Source organism: Cebidichthys violaceus, unplaced genomic scaffold (genome assembly GCF_023349555.1).
Source record: "Cebidichthys violaceus isolate CVI_PGR_0920_01 unplaced genomic scaffold, fCebVio1.0.p SCAF_12, whole genome shotgun sequence".
In the NCBI taxonomy this organism is placed as follows: Eukaryota; Metazoa; Chordata; class Actinopteri; order Perciformes; family Stichaeidae; genus Cebidichthys; species Cebidichthys violaceus.
Genome location: NW_027176285.1, coordinates 1,342,501 through 1,357,433, shown reverse-complemented (window position 1 = coordinate 1,357,433; position 14,933 = coordinate 1,342,501). Strand labels below are relative to the sequence as shown.

Genomic DNA, 14,933 nt, shown 5'->3' with positions numbered 1-14,933 from the left:
TGGCAAAAAACGAGAAAAACAGCTAAGAGTTTAGTTTTGTCCTCCACAACACCAGGAGGCTACTTCTCCCGGAGGAGAGCGAGCTGCAGCTCCAGCAGATGGACCTTCGGTTAGCAGAGCTGCAGCAACACAAACTCAGCCAATGCAAATCTCTGGATCTCTGCAACGCACTACAACACACTGTAATCTGTTCACTTTCTGTTGATGATGTTTTAAACTAGAATTCTGGCCAGATCTTACACATTGCATTTTTAAGCATTTCCTCCATCACTGCGTGAATCACACTTACTGTTTATGGCCCGCTGTGTGTCGAAAGCCACTCTGAGATCTCAAGGAAACAACACAGAGGTTGTTGTTGTTGTTGTTGTTGTTGTTGTTGTTGTTTGCATTTGCTGCTAAAAGAAATGTATTAGCACTCTCTGTGGGGAACACACACTTGTGACGCAATTTGAAATTTCACAAAGATGACAGATAATCAGGAGAGGTACTTTAGAAAGTGAAGACAAAGTGAGAAAGGATCTGAGATAATCTCAGATCCTGGGATCTAAAACTGTGTTTGTGAAGGTAGGGTTGAGTGTCAGCATATCTGAGGCCAGAGGATTCAAACAGGTGTATTGTCTTTAGTTGTTGGGTCACTTGCTGATGGAACAAGGCCAACAGTAAAGGAACAGGAATGGTACCGTGGATACAGCTTCTGACAAATGCCAGAAATGCCAGAATGCCAGAAATGACAAATACAGCTTCAGCTTCAGTCCACAGGGCAACAGATTCTCTCATGTACTATTCAATAGTCTCCTCTATTAGGAGTATGTGGTACCTGGTATGTGCTCGCATCTCCTGCGCACAAGGCAACAGGTTCTGCTGCAGTGGACCCCCTTGAACCTCCTCAATGACCCCTTGAGGCCCCTGCGAGCCCATTTTGATTCCTTTGACAGCTGTGGTTGAGACAGTTTTCAACAGGAATAACCCAGTCCATCCCAGGTGACATCCAGCGAGTTTGAATGATCTTAGTTTGTGGAGAACATTGTCACAAATGATTTTACAACGAGCCACATCCCTCCTTCAGTAAATGACACGTGTTAGGGATTAGAAATCAGATAGATTACACACAGTGTCACTAAACTAACAATCTAAATTATAGAAACAATATCAAATCTGTCATCTCCAGCCCGTCCACAATCACACTACAAGCGTATGCATACAAGAAATTCATCAGAAGAAGAATGCTTTTCTAAAAATACATATTGGAGCAGCTTGGGGGGGAATACAAAAACTATTTTCAAGTATAAAATGATAAAAGATGGGATGTTTTACAGCGGTACATTTCTAGCTGAGAATTCAGAAAGGCTAAATCTGAAATGAATTTAAGTATGCAAATAATTTAGTACTAATGCTCAGCTCAGCTCAGCACTCGAGTGGAGATTCAAGATCAGAAGATGAGGTCGACTGTGAAGAGGAGCAGTAAGAGGAGGGATGGGAGCCGGAGAAAGAGAATGAGCACGATGGAAAGAATGGTGAAGAAACGGGGGAGCAGCATAAAGACATAAATGTGGGTGGAAAATAATAAGCAAAGTGGTATATAATGAATTTTGACTCCTTTGGCGGGCTCTCTGAATACACGAAGGCAGTCATGGCGGACAATAGCGGGGTTGGGTTAAAGGGGTCGTTTGTGTGGACAGGTCAGGGGGGTTGAGGGTCAAATCTCTCCTATTCATGACACCCCAAGTGTTGCCACACTCACACACAAACATGCGCACACACACACGTATGTCAGGGGCACTTTCCCAGCATCGGTTTGCGGAGGCAGATCTGGGAAAGTTCAACCTCGGGTGCAATAACTTTTCACTGCGAGGTCAAGGGTGGAGATGGCGTTTGTTTGTGTGTGTGTGTGTGTGTGTGTGTGTGTGTGTGTGTGTGTGTGTGTGTGTGTGTGTGTGTGTGTGTGTGTGTGTGTGAGGGGGGAGTGTGTGAATTAAAGACAGAGGGAGAGAGAAAGGAGAAATCTTCATTGTTTTGACCAGATTGCAGAAACGAGAGACTGGGAAAAAAAAAAGAAAAGGCGGATAAACTGCAGATATTGAGGCTTGTACTTGTCTTAAATGGATGGATCACCCAAATAACAAAAACACAGATTGTCTCACTTGTCTCTAGTGGTCGAGTCATTCGGTTTTGGTTTTATTTGTGCAGGCTTTCAAATATCAAGCCCTGAGATTTCTGCCTCCTCCCCAATACAATGGAGGTGAATAGAATTTGGAAAAAGTCCTGGATAATCCAGAGTTCTTGCTGTGACGAAATAGTGAAGTGATTCTGCTAATCATCCAGAGTAGCATGGACAATGATGCTAGAAGGACAGGTTGCTGCTGAACTTTCTTTTAACTGTAATATTCCATTGCTGGGAACATCATGAATAAAATGCCATTCACCTCCATTGTACTGGAGTGGCAGCAGAAATCTAAATGACAAATATCTCAAAATTCAAGCAGAATAAACAAAAACTATCCGCATGATTCTACTGAATATAAGTGGGCAAATGTTTGGTTTTTTTGGAGCTACTCATGCAAACGGAGACGACACCACTCTCTCTTTGGTCAGGCAGGAGGTGAGCGAGCGAGTCACGGATGTGTCACAGTGAAAAGTGCTTCTGTCTTCGTGTGTCGGGACCAGCGGCAGCTATAGGCAGCAGAGAGTCGTGACATTCTCACAAGCTTCCGGGACCTTTATTGCTGTGGCAATAATCAATAGCGTTCCCACAGAGACGTCTTTTGGCTGGGCGGGTCAATACCTGTCACTCAGGGCCTGAGCCGCGGCACACACCCTCTTACTCAGCAGCTACAGATGCCTCCCTCTGTCTGCTCCCCTCCTCCCATGTCAACTCATGTATCTCAGGACATTTCCACAATTTAAGGAGTCATGTGTGTGTTTGTTTTTATCTCAACTCATGTCAACTTGAGTGTGAAAATCCATAGTGACTAATGGTGATTTTGATTATTGTTTTTGGATGCTCTGTATCTTCAAAACCCAGCAGATCTTCACGTCTGAGAAGAAGAAGAATGAATTAAACGAGTGATTATCTGCATTTCTTATCAATACATGTTTTTTTGTCAGTCCACTAATCGGTTTATCTTTTCAGCACTGAACGCAGTTGTGGTTATTTATTTTGAGTTGGTTCATAAAATTTAAACTCTTTCAGAACTGATATTATGTACACACAAATATCATGGCTTTATCCATAACATCAAATCTGTATTTCATATTTTTTTATTGCACATTTTGTTGCACTAAAATCAAATTCAGTAAGAATTTAGTTACATTGATTAAAATAAAAATAATATCTGTAATTTAGTTTTTTTGCAAAGAAGTTCCTCCTTCAGCTTCAGAATACACTGAACTGTTTTTGAGGTTTTTGCATGTTTAAGTTTACGACAAGTCAGTGTGATTTTAAAAACACTGACTATATTTAAACCACACATGAAGCTTACAGAAGACGAGCTGACTGTGGTCTCACTGGACACTGTGAACACAGCAGCTGTATGGATACACTGACCTACCAGGCCAATGGGTTGGGAGGTATTTTTTATATTTTTTCACCAATATACAGCCAATATTGCTGTTTGACTCAAGCACTTCAACAGAATTGCTTCGGTAATGAAATGACCTGTGCACTTTACACAACAACACTTAGTCAGCACAAACACAACTGATGTTTAGACTGAATGCTCTGGTGATGCCTGAAATAATGAGATTATGAGGTCAGTTATCTTCTCCCATGAATATGAAACAGATCAACAATAGATATAGATATAGACATATATCTATATCTATATATCTATATATATCTATATATAGATATATATATATAGATACATGTCTATATCTATATCTATATATATATATAGATATATATATAGATATAGATATATGTCTATATCTATATCTATATCTATATATATAGATATAGATATATGTCTATATATATATATATAGATATATGTCTATATCTATAGACATATATAGAGATCATTTTTGAATTGATTTTTTTAATTATTGGATATTAATGTTATCAAATAAAATAGCTGCCCAGTGGATTGATTTTGCAGCAGATGATGATCATGGTGTAAAGTGAAGTAGAGATTTTGAACAGAAAACAAATCTCTGGATAATGAGATGTTTGGATCTTTACTCTGCATGATTCAGGAATTTCAGCTTTTTTTACTTTTACTAAAAACTCACAGAAATCTCAATATTGCACATCTGCTCAGAGGCCGGTTCCCTTCTGTATCTTTTAGTGCCTTAAACACCGACCTACAATAACAAATGACAGGGTGTTTGTGAACACTCTGGAGCCCTGTGATCTCTACAAAGTAATGGTGAGATTAGTGTAGACTTCTCTGCTTCTCATCTTCTCTGTTACTCCCTGGATGACGCTGTCCGTCGCCTCGTTGCCAAGCAACAGCGCAGCCACTGTCAAAGAATTCTGGGGGATGTTTAGGCAGCGGCATGCTAGGGGGGAAGGAGTGTGTGTGTGTGTGTGTGTGTGTGTGTGTGTGTGTGTGTGTGTGTGTGTGTGTGTGTGTGTGTGTGTGTGTAGGGTGGCAGAGGAGAAGCAGGAGTGTGTACTGGTCGGAGTTGAGAGAAACAGGACATTCAGTTGTGCATTTCTACGAGAATTTCCTTTTAATCTTTTAATCTCAGCTATTACGCCACTTGGTGATGATCTATTCTACGATCCAGCCTTTCATCAGCGCTACAAGCAACACAGCCTGATCTCTGATGAGTCAACTTCTTTCACACCAAGAAATACTTGGGGTTCGCTTGCATTTCATGTGGATGGATCGTAAAAAACAACCAGTGGTGTGAGATTTCTTCCTCCAAAACTCATACAATATTTCACCCATAAGCAACATTGCAGCCTGGAAGTAAATGAATGTGCAAAAAGAAAAAAAGGTGCATGTTCATATGAGACCGTACGACACAGAATGAGTGCATAGTGAGAGATAGGACCGTCTCTCTTGTGTGTCACGGCCTTAAGATTGCTATGTCTCTCTATAATTGGCTTCCTGACTTTGCCGTCTGGCTCATTTGAAGCCCTAGTTATGCATCATATTTCCTGCCTATCTCTCTCACATTTTCTCCACAAACTTTTGCGAGCTGCCAGTACCGATGAACCGTTCGTAACACGGCTGCTGGGTGAAATTAGGGTGCCGCTGCTCTCATAACTATCTTTTCAGAGAATACAGCAGCAGGTGCATATCTGGATGGACATGTGTTTGTCCACTGAGCCTGTCCAGAAGCTCTCAAACCAATCTACCTCTCTGTCCATCTGACTCTATATCCTATCTTGCTCCAAAACATGCTTCCCCTATACATGTCATTGACATTCCCCGCCACAGCACTGCCTCTCTCGCTAACCTCTCTCCTGTGCTCTCCTTCCTCTACAGCCGTGCCCCTAGCAGCAGGGAGGAGATGCCTTCACCAGAGGAGGTGTATTTTGAGGATTCCCCTGTTCCCTTTGTCCTCTCTCTCCTCTCCGTCGCTCGATGGGATGGTTTCACAGCCCACCCCGCCGACTGGGCCTCCCTCTCCCCTGCCAGGCCTTTTAGCCAGCGGGTTAAACATTGATTTGTGAATGGAGGGAGGCACAGTGGCCCCTGCGTGGAGTGCAGCGGTCCCCTACTGTTTCTGTGTGTACACACACACACCCCTACTATACACCAGCAAGACTAACAGCCAACATGAAAGCTACTGAGCTAAAAGGATCTGATTCAACAACTGCAGTTGATAGTGTTTCAAATGTTTCATTCATTCTTAGATTCATTTGATACAATGTTTTTATTTATTTAGTCGGACAACTTTTCACATTCAGCAGTGTTTATTAAGTCAACTTTATAGAAATAAAGAATCAGCAGTTTGAAGGGACTTGATCTTAAAGTGGTCCGTTTCACTTAAAAAAGATAATTTATCTAATTGTTTTGATGTCTGAAAAAATATATATATTTCTCATTTGAAGATGAGTCTTATCCACAAACAGCAAACATGTAGTTCTGCAACTGATCCCACATTTCAGGCGTAACTTGTTGAGCACTGTGCTGAGAGTGTTCAAACTCTCTAGATCCATAACCCAGAGTAAGTGAGGGGTGTCAAGGTGAGAGGGAAAGGAGACCCTCTTGACTTCTTACTGGGTTTCCCGCCTCTGGAAGAGTCCCAGCGTGAAAAGGCAAAGAGAGGGAGAGAGGGGATTGGAGATGGAGGGGTTTGCTTTTCACCACTCAAAAAAAAAAAAAAAAAGAGCAATGAATGAGTGACTGGCTGATTGAATGAGAGGCGGGCTGGGGCTGAGAGGGGCTCTGGCCCTGAGGATCAGCAGAGGTTAACTCGGCTTCTTCACAAGGATGAAAAGGGGAGAAAAAAAACGGATTGAGCTTTAAAGAGGAGGATCCCCTGCGCCCGGGGCGGGATCAGACAGGATGATTTATTAGAGAGAGAAAGAGAGAGAGAGAGAGAGAGAGAGAGAGAGAGAGAGAGAGAGAGAGAGAGAGAGAGAGAGAGAGAGGAGGTCGCGTTTGTAAGCATCAAAAAGCTGCAGAGCGAACGCAGCATTCAAAACTGCTGATATGCACGACATGAGGATGGGCTTGAGTCAGATTCCAGAGAGAAAGAGACACGAGCTTAACTCCTCTCACCTCTGGAATCATACTCACGTGTTTATACAAAAACCGGTTTACGCGTGAACATTTTTCACAGTGCTTAAAAATGCAATTCTATGGGGCATAGAAACAGAACACCCTCCGCTTTCATTTTTTTTGTTGTTTTAGTTTTAATGCTTGTAAAAAAGGACTTAAACTGATCTCATTAGTCACAGTGTTCACGGTGGAACCAGGTGCACTGGAGGGCCAACATATGGAACCTTGGCGCTTTAAAATAAATAAAAGCAGTTGCACGAGTGTAACGTAATAGGAGTTTATAGTGGAATATGACAAGTGCAATGCAAGGCTAAGCCTATACACACAATGACCATTGCAGCTGTGCGATTTTTTTTCTTTGTTTTGCTTTTGATTCCATCTTTCTGTATGAACTGCGCTGTATAAATAAAGATGTGCAATTTGGTCTCTGTAGCGCCTTCAATCGCCTGTCACACGCGCGTCATATAATCGACTCATTTTCTGTCACTCCGGGACAACGCTTTGCCTCACAGGCCTACAGTAAGGCTGCCCTTTCTGCAGCAGAATGGCTGCACATGGGCGCTGAAGGCACCGCTTTATGCCCTAAGTGCCTGGTTACAGCGTTGCACTAGTTTGCGCACACAAGAGAGGGGGGCACAAGACAAACACTAAACGTCATGCAGTGCGGTCAGAGAGTAAACAGTGTCGGGATTGTAATCTCTTTTTGGGGTAGAAAATAGGGCTGTTGTGTCTTTAAGAGGGGCTGCTGGTCCCTCATCGCAGCTGCTGCGTGTGTGTGTGCGTGCGCGCGCGTTTGTGTGTGTGTGTGACACAGAGGACAGCGGAGATTCATTACTTAAGCAGTACAATGGACATTTATCACCCCGTGGTGTTATTCAAATTCAGTACCAAGCGAGGACCTTCTCCACTCCTCTCTCTCCGCCTTGCGTTGCGGCCGCAGCGTTTATTGTTGGAGCCGCGTAAAGAAAAAGCCAGGAGGGCAGAGAGACATCCATCCAGGCAGCGCACTCAGTCAGTCCGAGAGACCCGTAAAGGAAGGATGGGAGGAAGGCACGAGCGTCTGACCGGAGTGTACGAAGCCCGCCGCTCAGCCTCTTTTTTTTTTTTTTTTTTTTGTGTGCCACCATCCAACGCCGCTGCTCGCTGGGGGGCTTTTGGAAGGAGCAGAGAGATCCGAGAGAACGCACGACGTGGGAACCGAACCGAGGACGCACCAACGGGAACTAAGGGGTTTCCTTTTTTTACATTTTTAAATTTCGATTTCATCAACCGCTATAAAACACCAGAGGAAAGAACGCAAACGCTCCAAGTGCCTTTCTTCAAATCGGAGGGTTGTTTTTTTTAAAATTCAACATCCGTGGAAAGCCATTGTGCAGCTTGAGGCACCAGAACTGAACAGTCTTTCCCTAAATCGATGACAGTACACAGGTGCAGAAATGGCGTTTTGCCGACGTTCTCACCTCGGACTTTAAATTGAAATGAAGTCCACTTCAGCTGTTTGATTCCTCTCTTTTTGTTTCGTCCTCTATGAGACACTTTAAAAGTGAGATTCTCTGGTGAACCAAAAGGAGATGACATTTTACTTAAAGATGCAATGGCCATTCAGCCATTTTAAGGGCCCAGAGATCTGGACAGACTTGGGTTTAACTTTACAACTAGCAACCAGTGAAAAGACACGGACACAGAACAGCAACTATGAGAGGAAGTAGGAAATAGGAGTGTTTCAAACAGCAGTAGAAAAAAGAAGTCACAAAGTGATCGTGGCTGCAACAATGCCTGCTTAGCATTATCAAACAAATGCAACAGAAAAGGATAGAGTTTCTTCCTATGTGTCAGAACAACAGAGGGATCCGCTTCTGAATAACGGAACGTGCTCAAGACATGCTTTTTTTTTTCATCGCAAAAAAAAAAAAATATCTTAAAGGTTTTAGTTTTGTGCTGAAACAGCTCAGAGTTGGAAATGCACAGAGAGATTTATTTCAAGAGGCCGAATCCGGGGCAGTGCTGAGCAGCGAGGATGTCACAAATAATGCACAGTGCTGCAACCCCCGATCGTGTAGGAGAAGAAAAAAGGAGAGAAAACAGGTTTTAGTGTCAGTCGCAGCCAATACTGTCAAAGGGCATCATTTAGGCAGCCGTGGCAGGTGCAGCCATGGGCCTATACAATAACGACCCGCGCTCACTTTGTGATTTAAATAACCAAATGCTTGATTTCGTCTTTTTTTTGTTGTTGTATCTTGGCAGAGGATATACAGAGTCTTTAGCGACTGATTGTCCAAACGCAATTCTTGAGTCAACTCAAAATTCAACCCCAAGAATTGTGTATGGACATCTGTTGCTGCAGACTCACATTCATCACTGCTGGCTTTGGCCAAACGCCACATCAAGAATGTAGTAGGCCTCCGAAACCACAAAGGAGGCGACACAGCGGTCTTTAGTCTCCGTTTGTTTTGTGTAACTGTCTCATTTCAGGTGAGATACAAACCACGTCCGTGCTGTGGAGGAAACGGACGCGGGACTGGGCCAATAAAGTGGAGGAAACCTCATTCTGCCTCGTGTAATGTGTTTTTCGAGATGCGCGTTATGTTTGGCCCGATTGGTATTTACACTTTGTCGAAGATCTAATCAAGAGTGTTTGTTTTAAATGGCAAAGCATCGACCGGAGGCATCGATGTATCGACTGTGTTTGGCAAATAGTAGGAAGCGGTGAGTTGAGTGCTGGCAGAGTGAGGCCTGCATGCAGCACAGACGCACGTGAGACGAGCTACACGACCTGGACCATCGGAGGCATGAAGTCATGAACGAGGAGAATGAACAGGAATGAACGAGGAGAATTAGATAGAGAGGAACGTCAACAGCTACCTTTGAATTCTTAGAGAATTCCATCTGATGTATGAATATATAAAGAGCAGGTTTAGAGCCTATTAGACACAGTCTGAAGTGCGTCCTACAAGAAGGCATGCTAAGCAGAGATATGTTACTCAACACCATTTTAAAAACGCATTTCGTGCTTCTTTGGGGAAGTCAAAGGTAGTATTATCGATTATACATATTCACGTGTTACAGTTTCTGTAAAAAGCTCTGGAGAACACAAGAGGCCTGAAGACTGATGCTCAAATCTCTGGAGCCAAACAGCGTCACTGATAAATCACGTGGGACACTTATGGCCCTCTCGGTGTTTTTATCTGTTTTACTTTTTTCATTCTTTTCTTTATTTAACCTTTTTTTTTTTTTTTTTTTACCGCTTAACAATAATTATAATTATTCATTTTCAAACGACGAATGACTGATCATTCAAACGTATAAATATATCTAAAAATATTGAAGTTATTAACGAATAATGTAAAAACATAAAAAATATACTATATTACCACTAAAATATTTTCTTATTTCAAATATATTTGTAAAGGTTTTTTTTGTAGGCTCAGCATGTAATTGAAAACAACAGTACATCCACACAGCCAACGTGTGTGTGTGTGTGTGTGTGTGTGTGTGTGTGTGTGTGTGTGTGTGTGTGTTGTTGTTGTGGAACATTAAAGGCTAACATCTCTTAATTCCAGGGGATCAGTGCATCATCACCTCTGTGTGAAATGGACTCAGCTGCTGTTTCTCTTATTTTACAGACTATCAGTCGCCTCTAAATTACTCTAAATTGTTTATTACATTTTTTTTATTTGTGCACGTGCTTTTCTGCGTATTAACAAAACACAACTGCATAACACGAATACATTTTATTTTTTAAATAAAAAGCTTATTTTTAATTAACAAATAATCAGCAGGTTCAGTGGTAAAAAAAATACAAAATAAAGCTGAGTCTGTCACATTTTCATTGTGGCGATATATAGATGCTAACATACTTCTCATTTAGAGTTATTTGGCAGATTGTTTGAGTTTTATATTTCTAACTACAGAGTTTTTGTTCAGCTAACGTGCCTTCAGAGTCACTGCAGGAAAACTATGGGTGCAAAACACGATGGAGAGTAAATATGGCAACAGTTGCTTTGGTCAACATAATCGAAAAAATTAGGGATAAATATTTATATATATTTTATTTGATGGACGTAACAGAAGAATACTTAAAATGATCACGCTGTCAGCCTGTTAGAAACAAAATGAAATCAATGCTATTATGTAGAAACATAATCTAGCAGTTCATTTTTAATGGCTCGTCACTCGTGTTTACTGTATGGCTGTTTATTACAGGAGATTCAGGGGCTTTTTATTCCCACTGCTGGACCCTGAGCTGCTCAGAGTCGTTATGATTCACGTTGGTGATCTGATGGTGAGGCCAGGTCGACTCTCTCACCACCAGCAGCGCCACCATCTCTCCTGGCTGTCGAGCAGGATCAGTGTGCAGGACGTGGACTTGCCTATAAACTGTGCAGGTAAATAGTCCAAACCCTGCACGCACAACGAGAGTGCGTATTTACGCAATAATGGAAAAAGAGTGGGGAGAAAATGTGGGTACAAACCCTGATTTACACGTAAAAGCTAGTGTCTCAAGTTATTATGTACAAGCATTAATAGATACAATAAAATAAAAATGTTTAAAGATTTAAAATCTACAACAGCCCACCTTTGACGGTGTGAATATTTGGGTCAAAAATGTAACGTGGTGACCTATGAGAGGCATCAAGTCCAGCAGAACCTTTTGATCATCTCCTCACAGTGAAGCCCCCCCCCCCCCCCCCCCCCCCCCCCCACACACACACACACACACACACACACACACACACACACACACACACACACAGCCTCCTCAGTATCCCAGGCCTGCACTAGCTGACACAGTGCTACACTTTCTCCTCTCTCTAACCCCCTCGCAGCCTCATTAGCATTTCCTTTCTGCCGGCCTTTATCGGCCGGTTTCCCGTTGCAAATCGGACTCCACAGCCGAGAAAAGGTTTTAGGTCGCCCCGGGCGTTCAGGGGAGGGCAGCCCGGGGGCTAGACCTCGACCTCCCGCAGTGGTTCTGTACACCCCACCCACCCACCAACACACACACACACACACACACACACACACACACACACACACACACACACACACACACACACACACACACACACACACACACACACACACACACACACACACACACACTCTTATGCATATTCCAGCTGAGTGGGGCTGTAGAACGGTAAAATCTCCCACAAGTCTCGTCTAATCAGCCTAAAACTGCAGTGTGATCACAGAGCCGGGCTTAGATCGATCAGATATTTGCTACCAGCAGGAATAATCGAAGCGTGATGTAAAATCCTAATTGAGAAAAACGTTTGGATAGGCCTCCGCGTGTTGGACAGGGTGCTGTGGATCTCTGCAGTAAAGATTGTTCTTTGGCATCGAGAGAGACGTTGTGGTTCATTCAGCGCAGAAACACAGGATGTGGTTTGAGGGAGTTGTAAGAGAATAAACGTTATATACAATAATCATAACATAGACGACAGTTAACAGCTGTAGAAATGCAATAGGAATTAAATGTCCACAATGTATTGTATAATTAATGCGTATTTCACCACTGTGCTCACAACTGGAATATTTCATACTAATATAAATATTCGCTCCTTTGAAGTAAATATATATTGTTAAATATTTTTGATATAAATACTATTTTGAGAAGTCAGTATCACTCAGGACTCAATCTCTTTTACAAAAAAAGCTTTTAATCTTTCTTTCATTTTGTGAGGAAAAAATACAACAATTAGAATAAAGAAAAATGACATCACATCGGTCTAAAAAACAAAACATTGTATTTTAACCCCAGCAATTAGCATTTCTAAGCATAATATAAACACTGTATAACACACCATAATGTACTCGTAAACATTGTCAGAACATTTCTGTTCATTAACTATTTGTCAACAACTGCAGCCCCACATGAAGCATCCATAACCTGCTTCTGGGGTATAAATAAATGTTATTGTAAAACAAGATCTTTTTGTCTTTTATGCTGGCGTTGAGGAGGCAGGGAGATGTTTAAACACCAAAGCAGGTATTTGCACCTGTGAGTCGGCCAGAACAACCAGAGCTTCATCAAATCTGACTTTAAGAAGCAGAATTCCCGTCTCACAGTTTCCATATTTTTCTTGGTATTAATCTCTGAATTTCCACTCATTCCCGTGGACCAAACGTCGATCCCGGTCCGGTGCAGGCTGACACATCCACAGCGACCAATGGGGTGGAGTGTTGTTGAGATGCGGGGGTGAAGAGTGCAGAGGATGTGGAGAAGAGGCCGTTACAGACGAGGATATGCTGTGCTGTGGATTCATCGTTTATTTGCTATCCTCCATGAAGAGTAGAAATAAACACAACGTTGTCTTGGTCTTGTAGTTGGTAGTCCAGCTCCCCCTGAGGTTCACAAAACACACAATGCATTCAATATTCACACATCTCTGCAAGTCAAAGGAGGAATATCTGCCTTCGCTAATACAGATGTGCGTATTGCTCCCGTGTTCCCACTGGGGTCCAATCAATGACAAACTTTTCATTTCATTTACATCCTGTGTTGCGTCCTGTAATTGAATCAATGGGTTGAAATTGAAGCGTTGGCTCTGTGTGTGTGCGTGTAAATATGTGTTCAGATATGAGACCCCAAGGACGAACCTGTCTTGCAGCTGCTTTCACGTTACATGAAACATTGACTCAGAAAATGAGCAATCTCAGTATCAGTGAGGCTAACCAGCTAACCTGCCCCCCCCCACACACACAGTGCTGAATCACATGCTAGCTGTATAGAGGGATCTATGCATGGGGACATGATCTCCAGTCATTTAACACCACAATGGAAACATCAGTCAACACAGGTTAGAAGAGCTTAAAATGAAAAATATGGCATGTTTTTACAAGCTACTGGAAACACAAACACACACACACACACTATATCTAGCTCTCTCTCTCTCTCTCTCTCTCTCTCTCTCTCTCTCTCTCTCTCTCTCCACCATCTGACAGTGAACATGGCTCCCAGAGCTCACCATTAGCTCCCAGTCTGCATCATTGATAAGCACCAGTATCCCAGGCCTCCTGTGGGAAAACACACCGTTTTGAGTCAGACACATTTCCCAAAGGCAACACACACACACACACACACACACACACACACACACACACACACACACACACACACACACACACACACACACACACACACACACATATACACACACATATATATATATACACATACATATACCGGGAGAACAGAATGCCTGCATAGATGCACATAAAGAAAAAAACACAAACACAATAAGAGAAAAAAAAAAAAAAATCTGCATCCTGCATCCAATAAAAACTAATTAAAATTGTTTTGAAATATAATTAAATGAATGAAAGAAGCACTACAACACAGATTGTATTGATGTTAAACAAAAGAGAAAGAGCTTCCTCTATTTATTGGGCAGAACATTTCTGTATTTATATTTAAAAAAAAAAAAGAAAAGAAATATGTATTACTTCTTATTAAATTAGTACTAATTATTACACTTAAAGCTAAGTCTTTAACTGGTGCATCGGGTCACAGGAGTCTGTCATTCAGTCATAAGCAAAGTCAAAAATAATAGTAAAAGATAAGTGATGACTACACCTAACTGGAAAAGAAATATTTGATTTCTTATTATTTTTCAATAGCAAAATGTAGCCCAGAGAAAAATATTCAGGCGTTTCTATTGTCAACACTTCACAGTATGGAATGAATAGACAACCAGTATATTGATATGATAACACATCCAACAGTATCTGTGGCTGCATGCGTGTGTGTTATGTTACAGCCCTTAGAAGGTCATAAACAAGCACTTTGGGGTTATTCTCATTAATGCTATGCACATTGAAACTGCTCTGATCTGCAATTATGCATCAAGCACATGTATTATCAATCACAAACTCAGAAAAGGGCTGAATATCTCTCTCTCTCTCTCTTTTTAATAAAAGAGACATACAGTGGCTGAGTAAAACAGGAGAGAGATCGTGGAGGGAAACAAACCGTCACTGACAATTAATGGCGTCCCAAAAATAACGTAGAGATGAAGCCTAAAATAATCCCCACCCTTCAGGAGAGGGCACTGGGGGCGAGGGGACAGACACCTATGGGTGCACTCTTCTTCACATATGTTGGTGTGTTTCACTTCTGAAAGCCACAGAGGAAACTATTTAGGTAATGTGGGTGGGGAGACGATGCCTGGAGCAGTTCAAATAAGCTTCTCTCCACCTTGATGCTCTATGACGTCAATGAGAGACGTGAGGAACCTGAGAGCACAAACA

At 42.1% G+C, this 14,933-nt stretch overlaps 1 protein-coding gene across 1 annotated transcript in view; it reads right to left on the bottom strand.

Annotated features, from left to right (window-relative positions):
* Window positions 1–12,323: 12,323 nt before the first annotated feature.
* The window catches only part of urm1 (ubiquitin related modifier 1), a 10,021-nt gene continuing 7,411 nt past the window's right edge, over window positions 12,324–14,933 (bottom strand). The window contains exons 4-5 of the mRNA XM_068705486.1: window positions 13,652–13,700; window positions 12,324–13,028 (exon numbers count right to left, since the gene is read on the bottom strand). Coding sequence (XP_068561587.1) covers window positions 12,960–13,028; window positions 13,652–13,700 — 118 coding nt within the window. The 3' untranslated portion in view covers window positions 12,324–12,959. The remainder of the gene's footprint in view (window positions 13,029–13,651; window positions 13,701–14,933) is intronic.